General features: G+C 39.1%; 1 protein-coding gene and 1 pseudogene across 8 annotated transcripts in view; one reads left to right on the top strand and one right to left on the bottom strand.

The window, feature by feature from the left end:
- Positions 1 to 9,017: 9,017 nt before the first annotated feature.
- The window catches only part of LOC149786919 (AAC-rich mRNA AAC4 protein-like), an 86,674-nt gene continuing 70,183 nt past the window's right edge, over positions 9,018 to 25,508 (top strand). For 4 of the 8 annotated variants that reach the window (XM_089977443.1, XM_089977442.1, XM_089977445.1 and 1 more), the window contains exon 1: positions 9,374 to 9,510. In XM_089977443.1, the coding sequence (XP_089833569.1) occupies positions 9,488 to 9,510 (23 nt within the window). In that variant the 5' untranslated portion in view covers positions 9,374 to 9,487. Of the gene's footprint in view, positions 9,075 to 9,373; positions 9,525 to 25,508 lie in introns of those variants that run through there. The other 4 variants (XM_089977449.1, XM_089977446.1, XM_089977447.1 and 1 more) reach the window with 4 other exon arrangements.
- Positions 12,668 to 25,508, bottom strand: part of LOC149786920 (uncharacterized) — a 33,274-nt pseudogene continuing 20,433 nt past the window's right edge.

Here is a 25,508-nt window from a genome sequence, read left to right as displayed (position 1 = left end):
TACATTATATAATATTTACTTGATTAATTAAGATTTCACATACAGATTTATCACAAGTTCTTCTCCACGTACGTCAATTAAGCGATTGAGATGGTCTGTGAGCTTAAAATTTATTCGTGTTAACATATTATTGTGACACCGCAGATAAACAGGATTAGTTGGTTCTTGCACGATTAAACTTCCGGGGGAAACTTGTGGTGTAAATGTATATAAGATATATCCTTGTTGAGCCTGATTTGATCTTCCGAGATCTATTTGATAGCTGCCATCGACTACGTCACAAACCAGATTGACCACGATCGTGCTGGTTATATTAACGATTCCCGGAGATACGTGTCTGCCGCCGCCATGTGGATCATTATTATGTCTGAGAACAGTTGGAGGTGGTGCTAGTTTTTTCCACGCATCGAGTATTTTAGGAAAATATTCATCAATGACATCACTGACAGATTTTCTTCGAGCGTCCGGGTTATAATTGGGAAATTTGAACGTCGGTATATCAGATTCCTTGATTTTATATTCATCAATTTAAAACTTTTTTGCAGCGGGAGACGATTTTAAAATTAGATCTATAATTTTGTTGTGAGTGCGTTCCATAGCTTCTGCGATATAATTCAGAATTTCTATTTGTTTGATAATTTCCCCTCGTGTCTCGTGGGACGTTATATCGAAAAGATACTCAGTGAGGCGTTCACGTAGTTTATTTAGCTGATCTTTATGATCAAGATTGGAAACGTCAATAGTCCTTTTAATTTCGTGTTCATGAATATGACCACTGAGTTTATCCTCCGGTAAAGCTGAAAATATGTCACCACCATAACCAATTAAATCATCCAAACTAATATCCCAAGTTCGAGGTCCACGCCACCACCACCAAATATCTGTCATTGTAGCTTCGTGACGAGAGCTGCTTGTCAGCGTAAAATCAGATTTTTTTGGTTCTGGTGGTCCTTCATACACCGGGGGAATTTCAGGCCAACCTAGTACGGATCTTATCGTGGATTGATAAATATCAACGACGTAATCGGGAGAATGTATCTCAACCGTCGAAGATAGCGTCGGTTCATGAACGTTAATTGATATTTTTGCTTCTTTTCCGGTTATTGATTTTATTCTACGCTGAAATTCCTCATTGATATCTTCAATCTCATAACTACCAGTGGGTATTCCAACATCTATCCAGTCAGGAGTACCATCTGGTTTGTTCTTGTTAGCAAATACAAGCAAATTATTTGCTGGTGTACCATTAAATGATTTTGATCTGATATTTGGCCAGTTGTAATATACCCGTAATTGAGCTAACGCTATTTCTTTTACTGGAATTGCAGTAGGAAAATTAATACTAAATTCAGGATCAGATGAACTTACCGAGATCATCGTTATCTTTGGCGGAGTTGTGTTAGTCACGATCTGCTGGAGTAATTCTGTCATTATTAATATTTGTATCTTTAATACCGATACCTTCGTCGTATATTTTAGTCATCATTGAAAACTCGAAATCGGATATAATTCCATCACCGAGACTCGCTGATAACAACGAGGATAATTTCGAGTATGCTACCGTCGTTATGTGTAATTTTATTATGTAATCGGATAATTTTTCGTTCGTGCAAGTACATATTTTTTTTTGCGATGATATTGAGCACACCTGCAATCGTTGCCGCTGAAATACAAATAGTTACAGCTACTGGTGCCATCATTGTCACCGCTGATAATATAACACCCGTTCCAGCAACAGCAGCGGATACTGAATAAACAATTACATCAACGATAACTAATCGTCGTCGATATTTTTTTACTTTTACTGTATATTGATCGACTTGATCTTTTAGCGCCGCCTGTCATTCACGCGCTTGATTGTACCTGTATTGTGCACCGTCCATATATTTTTATGCAGTAACCAATTGAGGTGTTTCATATACAAATTCCAAACACCACCAGTAAGATGTTGCGGTTAATTTCTTATCAGCTGCTTCCAGAATAAATATTTCTTCGGTTCCGCTATTTAATATAATAGATACATCCCCGGAAAACCTGTCGGTGGAATGACGCCATGGAAACGTTGTGAAGATCTCAAATCGCGCAGCACTGAACACGGACAGCCTGTACACGCCAGTGACTGTTGCGGTATATTTGATTGTATTATTTTGCTGCGACCATGTTGCAAATCCCGATGATACTGTGTATACGATGTTTGTGATATGTCCGGGAGTTATTCCAGCTGAAATTTTAATCAGACCGGTTTTGTTAACGATCTCAGGAATCCCCGCTACGATGTTTTGCTGTGTTTATTTGATCGTGTCAATGTTGGTCTTGATATCTTGCTGTGTTTGTTTGATCGTGTCAATGTTGGTTTTGATATCAACGAGTTTTATGTCAACGGAGTGCGGAGAACCAAAAAAATCTTCAGTGGTTTTTTGATGGTTTCTGCGAAATCTTCCAAAAGCGCGCACGTGAACATCATACTCAGCCCGTAACGTGGATAATTTATTATCTACGGTACCATAGCTAATGTCAACATACTTTTTCGTTGCAGCATCTTCACCGGATGTTGGATCTCTTAAAACTACTATTTTGTTTCCGTTCATGCTGAGTTCACCCGTCATTGTGTCGCCGGTGTTTTTCACGCGATTAGCAACGCTTATTCCAATTTCATCTCTGATGGTTGTAAATGATACACTTGAATCTCTGATTCTGCCGCCGTCAGTGAACACAGGAATATTATCTGTAACTGCACCGAGTACTCGTCGAACTATATCATTCCATTTAATATTGCTCGTTTTTAGTTTACCATATCGATCTTGAAAAATAACAACTTCATCTGGGTGAACTCCAGCCAGGTTCATAATATCAGCGAGGTCATCCTTAGTCGCATACTTCGACAGATCAACATCGCCGGATGTTCTCCTAGCACGCGAGAATCTTCTTCCGTAAATATCAACCATTATAATAAGATATGTTGTTTTAAACGCTTTACGCGAAACGAATCTGTTACTTGTATAATCATGCACGAATTTATGTGGTGGTTTGGATGATTTTGATATAGCGTTGAGTACATTAATTACTTCACGGCCGCATATTGGCGGATCTGTCATTGTTTGTGTGGGTAGTGTTGAATACCAAACTTTACAACCGGTTCTAGCGTGGAGTGGTGCGACATACTTGATAAATTCAACGGGTGGAGCTAACCCGTACGAATCAAAATAAACGATTCCACGTGGATCAACCGCGTATGATACCCAATGAGTACCGGGTCCAGAACGTTCATCGAGATTAATAATACCTGTTTCGAGTTTATTCGGTTGTTTTGGTAATTGATCTCGCATAAAAACACCTCTAAAGGCTTTTATTTTTAATTTTTTAGCGGCATCAAGTAAATCAAAATTTGATGCTGGAGTATCTAACATGGAAGCCTCAGACCGCTTCCCCAACGAGATCCCGGTAATCTCAGACCGCGTCCTTTTTTTTTTTGTTATATCGTCCACCAGTAATTTTATCAAAAACTTTTTTACCCGCCTCTCCAGCAGCACCTAACGCAACTGCTTTTGCTACGGCTGGAGCAGCAGCAGCTATTAACGCTGGAATAGCAGCAAGAAGTGGAAATATACCACCCGTTTTAACCATGTCTTTGATGGCGCTCGGGGAAAGATGAAATTGAACTCCAGTTTTTGATTCCAGGGCTTTATTGAAATGTTTAATCTGATTATTTGTCAACGATAATTTGTTTGGACCACCACCAATCTGATCTCGTTTTAGTGATATTTTAGTTCCGCATTTGTTGGTGGTTTTTGATTGAAGCTTTTTTACCTGACCAGGAGTCAGAGTAACATTAACATGACCATACAACATTTTTATATAAAATATATTTTTCTAAATAACATGATTAAATATTTTCCACCGGTGCATCAACGACCCTCATTCGACCACTGCCGCCTTCAAGTAACATGGCTTTATCGCTAAGTATGACCGCAATTGCTCTATAATCAACACCACCTGTATTCAATGTTGCTTTAAGATGTATATCAACGACAGATTGTTTTGATAGATCAAGATGCTCCAATGAAAAATAATAAATTGGATATAGTTTTGAAAAATCTAATTGTGATATTTGCAACCCATTATCCACGTTTTGATCACGTCCCATGAATGACATTAAACGATGATATGCACGTCCTATACGATTTTGTTCATAATTTAGTTGTATATTCTCTGTTGGTTCTTGTTGTCCGTTTATCCGTAAAGAAATATCTGTGACACCTAGTTTATCAAATATCATATGAGAGCGAACTTGTGAACCTAATCGATTAGTTTCCTGAAACGCAATAAAAATATGTCGCGGTGCAGAAACACCCTGTTTTGATGCTATATGCCATGTAAACTGACCGTTAACGTTAGTTTGCATACTATCTGTGCTTGTTGTTAACCATGACAATAAGGATTTACCACCAGTGTCCATGAAAGAAATTAATTTTTGTTCTACTGCGATCGTTGGAGTCATTACCGGCATCCATAGTGAAAGTTTCGATATTACTACTTTACCAGCACCACCAGCAGGTCTCCACAGAGCATCGTTATCATCACCTTTTCGCACAAGAACAACCGTGTGTCTAGCTCCAAAAAAAACCTTCCTAAAATTTCGACAAAATCCAAAAATATGTGATAGTGGAATTGCACATGAGAATCTTCTATTGCCAGTAGACAACATATTTCTACGTGCTGCAAATCCCAAGTTGAAATTTTCGCCAGAACCATGAACCACTGGCCACACATCAGCATCAGCGCTATCGGCAAAATTTCTTGGTCGTCTCGTATTATACGGATCGCTTTCAGGGTGATTGGAGTTATCTTTCACAAACATCATTGTAGGGCCTGCTGATCTTGTATAATCATCAGAATATCTTGCTAATCCTATTATTGTTGTAGCAATGTCGACATCTTTCTGAATCAATTCGATATTTTTTCCATCGATCATATAAGTGGCGCTATCAAACAGTGCCATGATCCCGTTGTTGACAAAACCAATTTTTACTGCATCTGCATAATTAGTGTCATCCGTTTTTATAATTGTACCTTCTACCTCAAGAAAAGCCTCAGCGGGTAAAAAGTATCTACTTGTATCATGAACTTGTAGTTCAATTCTTCCACGTTGATTTGGTATTCGTGCTTCATAAGAATAAAACTGATAATCACGTACCGATTCATCTTTAAGGACAGGTGCTTCCATGTCAAATGCTGTGTCTGATTCACGCTTAAACATTTTATTATAATTATTTTCGTCTAACACGAAAACCGGGTTTAGAAATTCCACTCCCTGATATCATGCTTGAAATATTATTCCCTGGTTCACTGAGTCTTTGATCTGCTATCAAATTTCTTTCTGCTTCTTCAGATATCGCCGCTAGTTTTTGATTTGCAGCCTGATTTATTATTTTACTTACGTCTGCTGGCATCACCTCAGTACTTGCCAGTTTCACCGGTGATTGTTGTTTTCGTCGCAATAATCGTGCTAGTCTTTCTTTGATCGCCGAGAATGCCTTACCAGCAACATTGACAATTGCACCAGGTGCTTTATCACGAACAATATCAATAGCTTTCATCGATAATTGTTTTGTAACGGGTGATACTTTTGGGGCTGTCCTTGTAAATAATCCCTGAATAACATCACCAAGTCCATCTCCGTAAGTAGCTCTGTAGATTGGTAATCGTGAGTTTACCGCTCTGACCTGTACAGGTTTGCGATGATTATTATGTATGATCATCTTATTTTTATTTACCATTTATTTAACAACTAGTCATCAGCAAGTTCATCGATAAGTTCTCGGTAAACACCGATATCCATGATACCACCTTGAAATAATCGCCGACACATATCAGATGCTTCATGAATTATTTCCGGCACGTTTTCCTCCTATGAGAACCTCTAACCGTGACACATCATTAATGATATTATCAGGACAAATAAAATTATTTCCCAGACCACTGCCAGTAGCTCCTTCGTCTGATTTCTTAGATGGTGAGTATAATCCTTTCATTCGTCTAATTTCACCCAATTCCAGATCTTCCCGTTCCATTTGTTTTCCTGCTTGCTCAATTGCTTTAAATTTTGACATCAACCTCTGCTGCGGCGAAGAAGATTGTTGTTGTTCTATTTGTCGCATAGGTGGAGGAAGCTGATACTGGAAGAGTTCTCCTTGTTTCTCTCTCTCTCTATAAAGTCTTTTTACTTCTTCGTAAAGAGCTTTATATTTCAAATCATCCTTTCTAACTCGTCCTTTATTTGCATATATGCGATATATCCATTTAATAAAATCATAATCTTTCGTTTTTTCATAAGGGGGGTTTAAAACAGCAGATTTGTTAGATATATAATCTAATATTTTTTCGGGTAATTTTTCTCTTTTAGTATTTATAATATCTTCGACAAACCCTTCCTTAAAATTTGTAATTAATTTTATATTTTCCTTTGTTGGCCAGGGTCCAGGTGTACGTTCTTCCTCCTCGCTGGTGACTTCAGTATAAAGTTGTCCAATTTCTTCAAGTATTTCCTCACCAACAGGTGGAGGTTGAGCCGCAGCTATTTCCCTGGCTATGCCAGGTGGAAGATCTCGTAAAATATTCTTTGTCTGTTTAGTTCTTCTTGCTATTTTTTCAGCTTGTTCTGCTGTTTGTTTTGATACCGGAAGAAGATCCTCTTTGATGACTGTTTTAACTTGTTCAGTAGCTGCAGTGACGGGTTTAAACAGTTTTTTAGTGTCTTCTTCGTACTCAACTTCTGCTTCTTGTTGCGCTTGTAGATTTTTTTCTAAATGAATCTCGCATGGGAAGAAATTTTTTAATTGCTTCTAATCGTTCTCGTGCTGTTCTTGCAGTATGAGATTCTGGATGTACCATTATTTTTAATATAACAATCTTTTAATTAATAGCAGCAGAGAGGGCACCTACCAATGTTGGTCGTCCAGTAATTAAACAAAAAAATAAATAAACACGTAGAGTGCTTTATTTTTCAGCTACCTTTTCGAACTAGGTTTTATTGATGGGGTTGGTTTCAACAAAAAATAAAAATCTCCCAGGAAACGTTTATTTGTGAAGATCTGGACCTTTCTACAGATTTTATTTTTTTGTTTTTGTTTTTTTTTGTTTGTCGGAATCATTTGGTCTGTTCGCCCTCTCTGCTGCTAATGGCATAAAGGAAAACGTTTTGTGCACAAAACTAAAAATGGCATTATGCTTTTGAAAAAGTTACCTCTTTGCGGCAAAAAGCACTGCATTATTTACATTGTGAATTTTGACTGACTGCATATTTCTTGAAAGATTTCAAATTGTTTGCAACCTACAATGCTCTTGGTCTTTGTTTACCACCATAACATCAGTACAAAATCAAAATTCCTTTACAATGTTTCATGAATGTCAAGAAGAGATCTGGAAGTTATAAATTTTAGGAGGGAATAACAGAAATGCTATGTTAGGTGTCAGTGACAGAAGTGACAAGTTTCTCTAAACTCTTCTAGCAAACTTAAAGAAATCACACATTTAAGTAAATCATGTGCTTTAGAAGTACTCTTAGACTGATATAAAAGAAGTGGTTCTTAACATTTCATTATCATTCTGGAGATGCTAATAGCAACATCAGTGTTGTGTCAGTGTATATTGTGTGTGTGTGTGTGTGGGGGGTAATCGCAACACAAGTCTACCTAGTCTGGAAAAGTCCAAGTTTAATCAACTAACATTAGACAATGCCGAAATATTGATATACTGATGTGTTGGACCCTAAAACTTACAAAGAGTGACATAGCAAAGAAATTCATTGATACATAGCCAATGAAATTGACCATACATATACAAATTACTCAATACAATTTAAAAGAGAAATTTCTTCTCAGACACCAATTTACTTACAACTGACTTTAATGTTTTCTGGAGTTTACAAAATCATAGTAAATAATAAGATAAGGTATAGAACAAATATTTATAGTGGAAAATCCAGTTCAAGGTATAAAGCATATCACCGGCTTGGCTTTTGATAAGCACGTACCATAAAACAACTCCTGCAGAAGCTAAATCTGTCTGTCAAAGTCACTCTCTAATGTGCACTTAGATCAGACTGAGTATCTGGATGAGATTGAAGCTATTGTTTCTTTCAGCATGACTAACCGATTAATCCTAATCTCTTTCCATGCAAACTGACACCTGCAAAAAGAAAAGAAGCAAGTGATATTGATGTACTTTTAACATTCAGTGAAAACAATAAGACTTTCAGAGGAGAAACTGTATGTGCATTGTCAAATGCATGAAGCTGCCACTTAATTTTAAGCTTTTCCCCCTTTGTTAACTGAACCTAGAAATTTCAAGATATATACATAACATTGAAACATTTTCTATTATCACCCAAGAGTGAGATATGAATCTCTTATGTCAATTTAATATTGGGGTCATGAATGTAGAAACTATGTCAGCCTCCCATAGCAGTAGACACGTGGGTTCAAGGCAAGCCGAGTATCTCAAAAACGGCTTGGATGACAACTATTCTGAATTGCATCAAACTATTTAGTAGACAATGTTTTTCAAAATTTTCATCCAGGGAAAGGGCTTGCGTTTGCACTGTGAGCACTATATGCTGTCAAAAATGGTATTTGGATGTGAAAAATGCAGGTATAAAATAGGGGTTGGGGTGCATAAACCTCTTCTGCTATGAACTGCCATTGACTTCTCTGGTCAAGTGAATACTATTCTTATGCTTTGTTTTAATATAGGTATCTAAAAATATGGACCTTTTTGACCTCACTTGTGTATTTGACTTTTTATGATTTTTATACTAGGTCGCTGATTGCGGCATTAAATTTGTACATAAAAACTGGACCCTGCCCCCTTAGAATTTACAAAAGTAAAGACGCCGATTAATGTGGAATTCCAAGTTGTTGCACGCAATTTCTCGAGAAATGGCTATTTCAAGTTAGAGACAACTACCCCGCAATTTCTCGAGAAAGAGCGCAACAATTAGAAATTCCAAGTTGTTGCTCGTAATTTCTCGAGAAATGGTGTATTCCAAGTTGGAGCCCAATACCTGCACTTCAGAGGTAAATTCTTAGGGAAAAAAATACCTTTTTTACGTGTCATATATTTGGTAATTCATTCATTGCACTTTCATAAGTTAATATTGTCTACTCTGGAAAAAATCGTTTTTCTATTTTAATAACTCGTAGAGATAGTGTACTTTTGACTAGGTTTCATATTTTCAGCGCAAGGGAGCAGTCATTACAGTAAGTGGAGTGCTTAGATCATTTATGATTTCCACGAGTACGATATTCAAAGAAATTTCAGCAACAGGACATGAAAGTAGAATAGACTTATACTAACATTTTCTATATTGTACATGTTGCTAATATAAAGAACTTTACCTTACACCCGCCACTGTCGGAAGTTCATAATAAATGTAGAGCGCCACCTATTTGGGACTATATAAGACACCGCCCACGACCGCTTCGTGGGCATGACCCATCACCAATCCGAGAGGTAGGTAATGATAGGTTAGATAGTTCTGATGATTACTGATTAAGGATAAATGCACATGTATTTAAATGTTCTCCGTATATCTATGGGTGTATACACATGAATCATTATTTGTTTATCTTTGAATAATAATATAAAGCAACATAAAATATGATTTGTGTTTTTTGATATGAATTATTTTGTATTCCTATTTTATTGTTAAATTCATGTACACAGTAATGGCGTCACTCGGTCGTACATGATTCGGCAGATAAATAGATAAAAGTTACAATACATGCACAGAATGGGAGTGAGAATAATCAAACGTTTTCGCCGACATTATATTATATATTTACTTTAACGTTTTGAGCAGTATGAATTAAACCGACATGCACCGTCTGTTCTAGAGATTACCATTAATACTGGCCGCCATGTATACATAGTTCCCACTTCGTTCGCCTGTGACCGGAAGCAGTTTCCGGTCGCCATTTTGTGGGTCAAGCTCATTGTGTTGAATACTTGCTGCCAAGCGTGACGACGAAACCTGATTTAATTTTCAAGGAATCAATTCAGAAGTACAAATGGCTTCAAAGTCAGTCAAGATGAAGTACAAAAATGGACTGGAAAAACTAGTGCTGGAAAGATACGAGTTAAAATTAAGCTTAATTGGTGGAATTGATCGTATGAAATGGAAAAAAGAAAAATGACGACTAACGTCCAGTGCCTACCGGAGATAACTTGTATTGACATTTTAAATTATTTGGTAAACACGAAAAGTGCTTACACGTTAGATGATTTGAAAGCTTACAACCAGTTTGTCAATGGTTGGGTCAAAGACGTCCTTGCCGTTGAAGTGAGCAACAAGGTGTTGGTTACTGCGAGGGTGAGTTCATTACATTTGTTACTTCATGCCATTTCGTATAGAGCATTACAAAAGTAGATAAGAGTTATACCGGTATATATTTTATGGGGTTAATTTGTGAAGTATTAAATTACATTATACCACTGACACAATATTGTTGTCATCCTTGTATATCTGATAAATTTAATGGTATTTTTATAAACCATGGTAGAGTGGTGGTGCTAGGGTTGGCAAGGAAAAACAGGGATGGAGGGGAGACCGTAAACAAACGTATATTCGCTTTCGTATGCATATGTTGCAAAAGTTTACATATGCACATATTCCATTTAAAAATGCTCAAAATAAGCGAAGAACTGGAAGTCTGTTTGCATTTTTAGGTACGACACTCACAGCGTATGAATGACACAGCACTAAAGCCATGGATAATTGAAGTAAAAACAGGAATTGTTTAGGCAGCCCATTGTAATTGTATGGCTGGCCTTGGGGAGGCATGCAGTCATATTGGTGCACTTCTTTTTTTACATTGAGACAGCCGTGCGCATAGAAAATGCAAAGACAGTTACTCAAGAAAAGGCCTACTGGTTACTACCATCAAGCATTGACAAGGTCGACTATGCGGAAATTTCCCAAATTGATTTCACGTCAGCTGAAATTGAGAAAAGGAACCTGGAAAATGCCATCTGTGGAACCACCCAAAACAAGGAAAAGAAACCGAAGCCAACTCTCCCACATGTTCCTGCACCAACAGATGCTGAATTCGATGACTTCACATCAAAGTTATTTTTAACAAAAACCAAACCTGTGGTGCTTTCAATCATGCCTAAGTATGCGAAACACTTTATTCCAAGAATAATATCAAATGATCTTCCCAAGCCTCTCTGTGAACTCAGAGATGACAAATGTACTCTAATGTCTAAACATGAGCTTGTAAACTATTGTGAAAATCTGTTCAGTGCCATTAATGTTACTGCAGAACAGGCAAAACATGCAGAGAGGCTGACTTGTGGACAAGCTGAGTGTAAAGATTGGCACCGGTTAAGAACGGGAAGAATAACAGCATCAAGAATGAAAGCTGTGTGCACATCTTCCATTGATAAGCCATCGATTTCCACCATACGAGACATATGGTACCCAGTGAAGTTTTCTAATAAGGCAACAAGGTGGGGATGTCAGCATGAAAAAGATGCAGTGAATGCATACAGGAGAAAAATAGGGCCTCTCCTTGACAATCTCATAGTTGATGAATGTGGTCTCATAATCAACCCTGAATTTCCCCATATTGGAGCATCTTCCGATGGTCTTGTTTCATGTAACTGTTGTGGAGAGGGAACAGTGGAAATGAAGTGTCCATATTGTGTGAGAGATACACAGATTAAAAATGAAAGTATTTCATACCTGGACAAAGACAAGCTATTAAAAACATGCCATCAGTATTATTATCAGGTGCAAACACAAATCTTTCTAAGCAATAAGAAGTTTTGTGACTTTGTTATCTGGACAGAGAAGGACATGTCTGTGGAAAGGATTCTGCCAAACCCCAAGCTATGGCAAGATATGGAAGCAACGTCAGCATCATTCTTCGTTCGTGTTATTCTGCCTGAACTGACAGGGAAATTATTCACCAGACCACAGTCCGCAAACACTGAACCTGTTGCACAAATGGAAAGGAAGCTGCATGCATCTGTGTTGCAACCCTCTCTCACCAACAATGATAAACAGACTGTGCCAGGAAATAACACTGACCTCATTTGTTTATGTCAAGTACCCAATGATGAAACATTTGATAATGTTGTTGGTTGTGACAATGAAAACTGCAGACTGATATGGCTTCACTTTAAGTGCATTAATATGACTAAAGCACCAAAAGGATCATACTATTGTCCAGAATGTTGTCCAGTATATGGCAGTAAAGCAAAAAGGCCTAAAAAGTGTTAGAAGGCTATTCTCAGGACATTTGCATGTAAAAAAAAACAACAGGATACAAACGTATTGTGGTTGTTGTACTTTTTATCTTCACACATACTTATCTATTAATTAAAAGTGAATAAATCATTCCCCTGTACAAATGTGTTTTTTTTTTATTCTGTCTGTATTCTATATATCTTGCTTATTTTATAGCACACCTTGTTATGACCATCTATGCAGAGTAGTAATAACAAGATTTTCATGACGGCTACAGTGGCAACCATATTGACTATCCCCCAGCTTGTTTAGAATGAGTGGCGTTCACCGACTAATGGTAACAGATGGACAGACTATTCATAGCATCTTCTTATCAATAACCAGTAGAACTAAAGTAAAGAACACAAGTCAAAAAGTTTAGAATTAAGAACACAAGATAATGATTTGTAATTGACAAATATTTAATGGTGACACAATTATGTAAGAATATTTTGTATGCAAAGTTATGAGATGTACAAAAATAAAGACTAAATCTCATATATATGTAATAAATCTATGATTATTTCACAAATCCTTACTAGTCAAATGGAACAACAGACTCGCACATATTTATAAGACACCATGCAACACTAACAATTTTGTCAACAACTGGAATTTCTCCTTTCTCATTCATGAGGAAATCAATTGGGAGCTTTCCTGAAGCATGGTATACTTATTTTGCACTAGACCAATTACACGTTCCACATGAATTCGCAAGTGTGCAATTTTTCTACTATTTTCTACATCAATAGGAGACAATTGTGATTTCCCCTTAGTAAAACTAGGGGTAATTACTTTAGCACAGTACATTCCAATACTGTCTGAAATATTAAATCCCCTGTCTGCTAACACAATATCTCCAGGCAATAAATCTGATAAAAATCCAGTTTTCAGTTATGTATTTGTCACTTGCCCTACCTCCCCATGCTCTGGAAAGAAAAGAAATAGATCCCTGAGGTGTAATGCCAATAAGAAATTTTATGGTGTTGTTGTGCTTGTATGATGGCCAAGTCTGAGCTTGTGCCATTAGGCTTTTAGGTCTCTGTATAAATATTTCAAAACAGTCAATAATGACGGCCACTTTTCCACCAAAATCTTGCCTAAATTCCATGGGCATGGTAAGCTGAAGCTCCTCCCTCTCGGGCCAAAACAAAAGAGGCTTTAATCTAATATACAAAACATGAATAACATTTAAAAATGTCCTTGACACGGTTGATGTTGATATCTGAAATCTGTATGCAATATCTTGCAAGGGGAGGTTGATCTTAAGTCTCATTAGTGTCATTATGATTTTTTCAAACTTCCCAACTTCTAGTCCACTACTGGTTTGAATGTATGGAGCAACAAATTCAATCAGGGTCATTAGGGTCATGTAGGTCGGCATTCCAGTGTAATACTTAACTTTCTCGTTAAGCAGCAGGGAAGTTTAACAGACCATTTTTTCCGAGCAAAATAAACGTTCCTATGCGAACTTTCTCCGTAGAAGCCTCGGAATTAGAAAATAAAGCCTTCCACGAGATCTAATTTTCGCGTATTCCAGACTTGGTGCATCTGGTGTGTATGCCGAGTGTGTCATAAAACATAGCATCCGAGACAGGAAATAAATTATTCGGGATAAATTTTTTGTTTTTGTTGTCACGTGGGGTTGCTTTTTCATGAATAAATTTGATCAAGACCGATACGATACCGACTACGTGGATCATGAAGCAGCAGGGAGGGCGAATCCTACAAAATACTTTTCCGAAATACCCCCTCCGCGGAAACTATTCCCGATAGAGGGCTTATTTCGACGAAATAACACTTTTATTCAGAAAACGAGACAAAAAAAAATGTCCTTGAAAATGCTTTGTATTTCCGCTGATATAACGCGAGTTACTTCAATAAATCCGACTCGTATCCGACATAATTTCCACGGTGAGGTATCATCGAAAAATCAGGTGTAGTTTGCGCCCTCCCTGCTGCTCTACGAAGACGAAGATTTCCAAGGAAACATTTTTATGTTAACTATACAATGTATCAAGGCCGATACGGTATCGTGTCCGCGGGTCGTGTAAATTTATTGTCACAAATCCATGCGGGGGAATTAAATCATGGACAAATAAATAATGGCAAATATCGGAGAAGCACTCACAACTAGATTGGCACGACAACGACTAGCCGCGATTAAAAAATTTATTCCGGTCCATGATTCCGTTAAAGAAAAATTACGAGCAAGACAAGAAGCGCGAGTTGAGTTTGCAACATCTGCGGAGGAATTATTTAAGCCTATTACAGCAGCTACTGGTGAAGTTAAAACTGCAATTGTAGGAAAAACTGATCCTGCTGACCCTACCAAAACAAAACGAGGGTTACTTCAAGCAATAGAAGAACTTAAACAGCAACAGGCAGATGAAGGTGCTGTAGTTGATCCAGGTGCCGCCGGAGTAGTGACAGTTGCTAAGGAAACATTTATTAATAAATTTACCGAAGATGGTATTACTGAGATAAAAAATATTCCACTTACTAGCGTGGATGAACTTAAGGAGTTTTCTACTTGGATTGTCTTAAATTATCCTAACCGGCAAGAATTTCTAAAACCAGGAGCTGCCTCGGGTATAACCCAGGCTGATTGGAGGGATTATGTTTACAAAGTAAACCGAGGTATTTCTCGAATATCTAGCACTGATGATACCTATAATTTTATAAAAACTGGCGTAATTGGGGTTAATAAGGAACTAAGAGACCAACAAATGAAGGCAAAGGAAAGGGAAAGGCAGGCAAAAATACAGGAAATGGAAATGAAAAGGCAGGAAAGGGAGGAAGAAAAGAAGAAAAAAATACAGGAAAAGGAAATGAAAAAACAGTCGAGACTACAGGAGAAGAAACCACCAGCTCTAAAAATAGACCCCGCAATAACACTGCCTGATCCAGTGCCTGAAATTTCATCACCTGAACAAATGGGGGCTAGCGCTCCTGATGATGATTTTACCACTCCTGTTTCGTTGCCCATCCCCCCCGATATATCAGAAGAGGAAATACTGAAAGAGAAACTAAAAGAATTAAAAAATGAATTAAAAAATTTAATTGATGAAAAAGAAAAATTACAAGAAGGTATACCGAAAAAGGGTACCGACTCTAAGGTAAAAAAGATAGAAAAGAGGGAAAGATCTGTAACTGATGAAATTGTTAAAACATCAGCAAAACTAAAGAAAAAAATGGGAAAAGGATACACCGGTCGCGGATATAACAACCACATCTGTCCTGACAATATCGTCAATGACGTATCACGGTTAGAAGTTCTCATAGGAGGAAGACGTGCCGGAAACAACTCTCCGGAAATTATAAACGAGGCCGCAGATATCTGTCAGAGACTATTTCAGCGTGGCATTATGGATATCGGCGTTTACCGGGGACTCATTGATGAACTCGCAGACGGTTACCACAGCGACTAGTAAATTTAGTTAGAGAAACAATAATTAAATAAAATGATCGTGCACAATTCTCAACCTAGACACGCTAGCGTGTTACCAGTCCGCGTAGTGAACTCGCGATTACCAGTCTACAGAGCAACCTACGGAGATGGTCTCGGTGATACAATTACTGGTTTGTTTTCAAGAATAGCCCCTAAGGCATTACCGATTGCAAAACAATTGTCGATGAAAGCTATTGATGTCATTAAGGATAAAGCCCTTGGATCTGTTGGTGATCTCGCCGGGAAAGCATTCGCGTCAATCAAGGACAGACTGTCACGGTTAATTCGCAGATCAAAAAAACCGCCACCGGTGAAACTGGCCAGTACTGAACTTATGCCCGCGGACGTCAGTAAAGTAATAAATCAGGCTGCCAATCAAAAACTTGCAGAGCTTGTAACCCAAACACCCGAACAAATAAATACAAGCCTGATATCAGGAAGCGGATTTCGTTTTAGAAGACGATAATTTTATATAAAATGTTTAAACCTATATCTGATCCAGCGTTCGACATGGATGCACCAATACTCAAAGATGAGTCCGTGCGTGATTATCAGTATTATTCTTATGAGGCAACAGTACCTAATCAACGCGGACGAATTGAATTACGAGTCCAGGATACAAGTAGATATTTCCTGCCCGCTGAAGCATTTCTTGAAGTCACGGGTGAACTTGTAACAGATGTTGTCGCTAATACAGAATACGGAGCTAATGTTCGAGTTGGTTTTGTTAACAACGGTATCATGGCGCTGTTCAAAAGTGCTTCATACAGCATTGACGGAAGAGAAATTGAAATAATTCAGGATAATGTTGACGTTGCTACAACAATCCTGGGATTAGCGAGATACTCAGATGATTACACTAGATCAGCTGGTCCGACTATGATGTTCGCTAAGGATAATTCTGATCATCCGGATCATAGATCTAGCATTTTTAGACAAGCAGTAAGTCGTGCTGCTCCTCCTGTTGCTGTTGATACAATAGAGAATTTACCATTTCCCAACCCTAATTACAATCTTGGTTTTGCTACGCGTAAATTAATGTTATCAGGTGACCGTAGGAGATTTTCATGCGCAATTCCACTATCTCACATCTTTGGATTTTGCAGAAATGTCAGAAAGGTTATTTTTGGAGTCAATCATACAGTTGTACTTAACCGAAAAAGTGATGACGTTGACGCCATCTGGCGAGAGGATACTGCTGGTGTTGCTGCCGGTAAAGTAATATTATTCAAGCTTGCGTTGTGGATGCCAGTAATGTCCCCATCAATCACTGAAGAGCAACGGCTACTCTCTTTCATGGACACAGGCGGTAAATCATTGATATCATGGTTGACAACAACAACAGATTCCATTCAGGGTGCCGGTGCTGGGCAATTCACGTGGCACATAGCATCACAGCAGGGGGTGTCAGCACCACGACATATTTTCGTAGCACTTCAGGATGGCGCAAGAGTAAATAGTCAAACACGATCGAATATGATATTTGACAAACTTACTGTCTCTGAGGTTTCGCTGCGAATAAACGGGCATCAAGAACCATCTGAGGACATACTGATAGATTATACAAATAATCAAGTTGCACGTGCGTATCATCGTTTGATGACATTTATGGGACGTGATCAAAATATTGATACCGGGTTGCAGATATCACAACTGGATTTTACAACGCTGTATCCGATTTATTACTTTTCGCTGGAACATTTGGATCTAACCAAACAATCTGTCGTTGATATACACTTCAAGGCTAACGTGGGCGAGTTTCCCGCTGCTGGGTTTAGAGCTGTCGCGGTTATACTCTCCGATAAAGCAATGCTGCTTGAAGGTGTTGGCGGACGAATGAGGGTCATCGACGCTCCAATCGAGAATATGTAACGCAATTAAAATCAAACTTAGAATATAATGTCATACAGTCACGTTAATGTCACCTTGACTTCCGGTCAAACGAAGAAATTGCAATCGAAGAACGCAAGCACGTGCGGGACATCAATAACGTTAAAACGAGATCAGATTACTGGTGGTCCAAACAAATTGTCGTTGACTAATACTCAGCTTAAACATCTTAATAAGGCACTAACAGCAAAAACCGGTGTCCGACTTGATTTCTCTGCTGCAGCTATCAAGGACATGACCAAAACCGGTGGAATATTTCCGCTCATCCCAATACTAGCTGCTGCAATTCCAGGATTACTTGGCGCAGCGGCAAAAGCTGCAGCGTTAGGTGCAGTTGGAACCGCAGCTGGAATGGCACTAAAAAAGGCAACGGGAAACGGATACAAGAAAAAAAAGGGGAGATCCGCTCGCGGATCAGGGCTAAGACTACCAGGAACTCCCGCATCATGGTATCCAAAAAAATTCTAACGCCGTTGAAGCTTCCAGCGTCCAATTTTGATTTACTCGATGCTGTTAAAAAATTGCGCATAAAACATTTCAGAGGTGTATTCATGCGAGATCAATTACCGCAACAACCGAATAATCCAGAAACTGGCATTATCAATCTCGACAACAAAGATGGTCCGGGAACTCACTGGGTTGCTTACGCGATCGATCCACGTGGAATTATCTATTTCGATTCGTACGGTTTAGCACCGCCAACTGAGTTTCTCAGGTATGTCCGCGGAGTGCCTCGCACTCTCAACAGCAGATTCTCCAAGAAATCCTTCGGATTTCCAATTCCAGTGTGGCAGTCGACGCTACCAACACAAACATTAGTTGATCCGCCCATTTGTGGAAACAAGGTTTTAAATGTTCTTGATGCAATCTCAAGAAATCCAGCAACGTCTCCGCATCGAGTAGTGTATGAATATACCGCATCGAGAAACGCTAGCGTTTCCAATGCTAGGCATTTTCATGCTCGCATTTGAAAAACAGCAATAAGAATAATGGTGGATATTTACGGAAGATCTTTCACAAGAAAAGTCAAACCAAGCACAGATGCTGATCTCTCAAAATATGCGACCCGAGATGAAGTCGATAATCTTTTGAATATAGCTGGAGTTGACCCAGATGAAGTTGCTATTTTTCAGGACAAGCAGGGAAAACTAAGAACGAGCAACATTAAGTTCAATGACATAATTCGCAGAGTTCTTGGAGCTACCAAGGATAACTTCGTTGCATTTAGTCATGGCGGCCGCATCAAGGACTCGAACATATCAATCGCAAGCATCAAAGACAGTATTGATAAAGGTGTTGATAAATGTGTGAAAAAAACCGGCGACGTAATGACAGGAGAACTCAGCATGAATGGAAACAAAATAACCGTTCTAAAAAATCCGGAAGGTCTCGAAGATGCCGCAAATAAACAATACGTCGACACGCAGTACCAACACGTTGCTGGCCTAATCATCGACAGAGTAACAAAATCCGGCGACGTAATGACAGGAGAACTCAGCATGAATGGAAACAAAATAACCGCGTTAGCGAATCCCGAATCCGACCAGGATGCGTCAAACAAACAATACGTGGACATCGTCAACGGTAAACTAAATACGCTGCGGTCAGAGTATGATGTTCACGTGAACGGGTTTAAAAGACTCCAAAGAAACTTCGCAAAAACTGATGAGACCGTGGATAAGTTCTTTGGAACTCCTCCAGTCGTCGACACGAAACTTTCTGAAATCATACCAAATCTTACTAATAACACCAACGATATCAATAAGATTAATACCCGGTTAGGTGTAGTCAGAACGGAAAAAAGTTTTTCAGATCAAGTTCAGATAATAGAAAATAACATTAACACGATCAAACAAACACAGCAGAATATCGTATCGGGTATTCCTGAGATCGTTAACAAAACCAGTCTGATTAAAGTCCCCGTTACAGTTACTCCCGGGCATATCGCCAACATCGTATTCACGGTATCATCGGGATTCGCAACATGGTCACAACAAAATAGCACTATCAAATATACAGCAACAGTCACCGGTGTTTACAGGTTGTCTGTGTTTTCAGCCGCTAAATTTGAAATCTTCACAACATATCCTTGGAGACATTCCACCGATAGGTATTCGGGGGTTGTAACTATAATACTAAACAGCGGAACCGAGGAAACATTTATGCTTGTAGCCGACGACAAGGAATTAACATCAACATTTTACTGGTGGTGTTTGGAATTCGTCGCTGCAACGCCTCAATTGGTTACGTAATTGAAAATTACCAGTAATTTTAAATAATATGTCAACGTTGAAATCCGAAGGATTTCCAGATGCTCAACAATATCGATACAATCAAGTCCGTGAGTGGCAATCTGAGTTAAAAACTGTCATCGACGCGACGTCCCAAAAAGTAAAAAAATACAAGCGCCGCATAACAGTGTTAGACATTATGGTTTATTCAGTATCTGCCGTTGTTGCATCCGCGGGAGTAATACTATCAGCGGTCACTCCGGTAACTGCAGCAGTCGCGGCCACGATCTCTGTTTGTGCGACCACAACCACGGCAGGAGTTTTCGGCATCATAGCAAAAAAAATATCCTCGTGTGCTAACACAAAATTACACGATTACACGTCAAAATTAAATACAGCCACGACCGCATATCAGAAATTATCATCGCTGATATCATCATCGTTAGACGCGCAATCCAGCGACGCCGCGTTGATATCAGATTCTGAATTCAAACTAATGTCAGATGCGTACAATGACTATTTGAAAACTAAACAAATAAATAATGTCACTGATGGCAACGCCACAGGAACTGCTTCAGCAAATAGTCACAAACACAACACCGGTAAGGACCACAATGATCTCAGTGTCCTCGACGACACCACAATTCGGTATTAATTTTCGAACTCCAATTGCCGTGAATGAAATCGCGTTGTCGAAGCTCAGTGCGTATCACAGCTGGCCCAATATCAGGTCGGAATCATTTGGTGGTCAGCAGCCAAATAATTCGTTTGTGTTTTCGTGGAAAACCAAAGCCGACTCTGACGAATTCGACTGGGATACAATTACGCTACCCACTGGGAGTTATCAGATCGAAGAAATCAACAATGAGATACAACGCCAAATAAAACGAATCACCGGCAAGGAAGCCAAAATATCTATAACAGCTCATGAACCAACGCTGTCTGCGGTCATTGAAATCTCAACACCGGGATACGCTGTTGATATTTACAACAGCTCAATTCGAACAGTATTAGGATGGCCACGGTCACGACCCGAGGTCCCCCGGAGTCGGGAACCGCCATTGAAATCTGATTTCGAGACCACCAAGGAAGAAATACACGACCTCGTGTACAGCAATTATTTTTCCCTTGCAGATAGATTACTAACAAAAAAAGGAAATCTTAGGACACCAAATGATATATTCAATTTTTGGAGTGTAGCAGTTCCACGTGATGATGGAACCAACATAGCAGATATTTACAAATTTGATGATATAGAATCTAAATTTTTTATTCCGATCAAGACCGAACATCAGCAACAGCTACAATTGTTGCGGAAATATTTTCAGGATTATATTTCCGATACGACAAGACCACGCGGTGACATTATCACAACCATAGAAAAACTAAACAAACTCGCATCCGCGATGGAAATCATAAATCTAAAAATAATTCAGTTGTTGTTGGATGCCGGGGATCCGGATGCGTTAAAGGAGGATCCTCGGAATGTCTTGGGGGAATATGGACAGCAAACTAGATTAGAATTTGCAACTAAATACGGTATTCAAGTGAAGGATATTCCAAATTTTAAATTTCCTGGATATAACGCACCCGTGCTGCGAGAATCAGTCCAGGATCTCATCGCGGAATCTTTCGAAGATATTTCTGCCACGTACACGCGAACAAGACCAGAACCTGTTATTTTAAGACACGACAACAGTACAGCATCCGATGGCAGACACATCTCACCCGGGATCGTAAATATCACAGATGTTATCGCGGTCAATCTTGTATGTGACGTCATCGACGGTAGCTACAGCGCTGACACAACGACGGCGACGCAGGGGTTTATCCTGTATACGTTCACACCAAAAGACCCCCCTGGTTTTCTGATTGTGCAAGAACCAATCAATGTGGTCTATCTGCGGTGTAATAATCCGTGGTTGTCAACGATAAATTTTAAACTCACCGACCAACGGGGGGATTTGTTGGACCTGCGTGGCGAGACAATCTCGGTGAACTTACTGGTGAAGTCCTAAAATGCTCTGCATGAGAAACTCTTCGAGGACAAGGACAAGTCAACGGATCCATAATAATAGTTTTTTTTCTGCAGTGGTCCACTTTCGTCATCGCGTGCAAATACCCCATCAAAACCGGCATCGTTGGAAATGCAAAGCATTTCTCCTCGAAGAGTTTCTCCGGAAGTCCAAGGGACTTCTCATGCGAGTGCTTAGCACGCAGGCGCGCATTTAAAAAAAACGGTTGTGTATAATGTGTGAATACATTCACGCACGAGTTCATATTCATGATAAGCAAATTCTTCACGAGGCAATAAAAACCGCATTTGGAAACGCTAGCGTTTCTGGAAACTCAAAGAGTTTCCCTGGAAATGCAAAGCATTTCTCAGGAAGTCCAAGGGACTTCTCGGGACAGTATTTCCCCGTTCGAATAATCGTTGACGTGTACGGCGACGAAGACTTCTTGTTGACGTCGTCACAATTAACACAGCTACAGCAAAATCATATGATCACAGCTTGGTGTCAACGAGAACAGATTATGAACTATTCTCATTGTTGTATTGATGTTGAAACGCTCAAGCAAATCCTGAACACTCATCGATGAGAAACTCTTCGAGTTGAGAAATTCCAAGGCAAAAAAAAATAATACACTTTTTTTTTACCCTGGAAATTCTTTGAATTTCTCAACTCGACATTTCCACGCTGGCGTGCACGCGGTGGTATTTATACTTCTTCGGCGTCACAAATACTAGTATTTGTGTCGGAAATGCCTGGCATTTCCGCGTCTAAGAAACTCTTTGAGTTTCCGTTCTTTATATACCCTTTTAACAGTCTCACCCTGGTGTTAATTAATTTTCGAGTCTCATACTCGGATGACAATTCAAGCCTGATCTTCTCAACTGCAACGCACAGTGGAATAAATTCAGATACCTGATTGGACGTTATCGTGGCAAGCGATCTGTAAATGCGATCTTGCAAACCCTTAATGAACCTATATCTGGCAGGGAGATTGTTCTTCCCGGACCGTGATAGCTCATTCAAGTATTCAAAATCTGACATAATTGTTTCAGTGTCTAGTAAAATATTAAAACCCCGCTGTTGCAATTTTTCGAGTTCAACAATTATGACATTTATGTTTTCGTGATTCATATTATTATATATTTTTATATTTTTAAATTGGGAAACGCTAGCGTTTCTGAGAAGTCCCTTGGACGAGAAATGCTTTGCATTTCCAGGGAAACTCTTCGTTTTTTTTCTTATACTGAGTTATCGTTGTTGTCAATGATATAACAGAATGAAATCTTCTGTTTGAGCTTCTTGGAAAATGCTGTTTTGTAGATCCCGGTTGCGACATGCTGTACAACAGGTGAACAAATACCGAAATACCTACTGGCGGCGTTTATTGACTGGAATACAATTTCTTCACCTGCGTTTATAGATTTAATAGCTCTTCTTGCAACTGTTTTACAACGCCCTGTGTTACCCAGTAGGCAGTTCTTGCTCTGAGTGACCACGCGAAGATTGTTTATAGAGTTATCAAGTATGTTACCGTTAATGTGATCAATGACAAAACCCTTAGGGATCACTCCGTTAAAAACCTCATAGACGAAACGATGACATAAATACCTCTTTGAGCACGTGGCAGTAAATCTTAAATAACCAGCATTATCAACTGTACCAACTGGTCGTCTTCGCGTGCAGTGTCGCACCGTGCCATCTCGGTTTGCCTCATAATTTGGAATAGTTGGATGTGGAACAAATTCTTGTTCGGGGGTGAATTCTTGATTCATTATACTATAAGCAAATCATTTGTCTAATTCATAATTTGCCTGAAAACTTATTTATGTAATCACGCTCCGTGAGAGCGTTCGAGGCTGGATTTTTTTTATCATAATACCGTTTTAGTTCTCGATAGCGTTTCCCCCCACACGCTGAACATAATTGAGTTTTTCCTCGTACTCCAATGCCGCATCTGATACACGGTATCGGTCCTAGACTCCCACCGCGGACCTGTTGAGCATGTTGTCCACAGTATTCGCCTCTGCAACGTCTGTTACACGGCTCTGATGAATTTAGTTTGATCCACTTGCATGAGAAATGCTTTGCATTTCCAGAGAAACTCTTTGAGTTTTCGTTCATTATATATAATATTTTTGTCTATTTAAATACTTGTCTTAATTATAATAATGAGTTTTGAAAGACTATCCAGAATAAAACCCGTATCAGGTTCTCGATTCGATCTTGACCGGTTAACCGCTGATCCACGACGAAGAGAGTTAAAGGAACTGCTTGGTGTTATCAAGAATGCCAAGGAAGAGTTTCGTCGTGATGGTGCCGCACATGTGTGGTCGACATATAAAATTATCCCCGACGCGAGCGTTATCATTGATGCTACCATGAACGATACAATCGCGCGTAACATAATTGGGTATCTCGACGATAGAAGATATTTCATACAGATAAAATTTATTGTCAAAGTGGTCAACGAAAACGACGATGACACGTGGATTATCCGTGATAAAAATGATCCTATCCTTGACATTAAAAGGAAAACTATTTTGTTGAGCAATAATTCTAGACCAGGAATGTTGACGGGGGTTGATATACCGTATTACGCCAGATCGTATCCAGTAACTGCAGTCGTTTACGGAATATATCCGATAAAGAAACCAAGTGTAGATAAACTCACGCCAATGAAAACATCAGTGGTGTTAAATTGTGTAGCTGAGCGAGTAATGGAACATTTTAAAAACGCAGCACGTGGAAATGGTCTAACTGAGATCAGAAAAAATAAAATAACAACATGGGCTAATCGAGTCAAAGATGTAGGGGCCACAATTAAGGATGTTGCCGCGCTAGAAAAATTATTAAGATTTCCTATAACGGTATTATCGCTAACAGGCGAGGAATTGTATAAATCGAAATACAACCGTAGTGGAGCTTCAATAACAATTATTGATCATAACAGCCACGCCTGGACGGAATCAGTTAAAATATTTCCACGCGATCGTGTTATAAGGTATTATTCCGCGGGTATGTTTGATTGTATTTATCAAATGAGTAAAACCGATCCGGTATCGGTATGGTTGTTTAGAAGTTCTGAAGTTGGTGATTATGACCAGTTCGTGACCCCGAACGGAGAAATATATAGAACTGCGGAGTTACAAAATGAAATGAAAGCGCTCACAGAAAAATATTCAACTGAGCAAGTTGATCAATTACTAACTAATTGTTTTACTGTTCCAAGTGTTGCCGCACATATAGCACGACAAAAAAATAATTGGAAACCAACCATGAAGAGTTTTCTCGAGAATGTTCAGCAGAGTTGCATCGAATACGGACACGGCGGTTTATGGAATAGTGTATTTGTTAGTGATAATATGGTATCGGTGGATATGATTGCGTGCTATCCAGGAAGTTTTCTTGGCTATGGCGAATGCGCTGAATACTTTAAACGATTTGGACATCCCACAAATTTAATGACAAGAGTAGCTATTAACGGACCTTTACCTGATTTTGACCTGACTGGATTTGCTCGCGTGGAATCGTTCGAATTTGCAACACGGTTACATCCTATTAATTATGCTGGGTTTGGCAGACATTTCCACGAAAGGAAGTGGGTGCCGTTTCCGTTGTTGCGGTTTATGGTT

This window comes from Sinohyriopsis cumingii, chromosome 12, assembly GCF_028554795.1.
Source record: "Sinohyriopsis cumingii isolate HCF-2022 chromosome 12, ASM2855479v2, whole genome shotgun sequence".
In the NCBI taxonomy this organism is placed as follows: Eukaryota; Metazoa; Mollusca; class Bivalvia; order Unionida; family Unionidae; genus Sinohyriopsis; species Sinohyriopsis cumingii.
The sequence above is the reverse complement of the archived record's forward strand: the minus strand, read 5'-3'. Positions and strand labels throughout refer to the sequence as shown.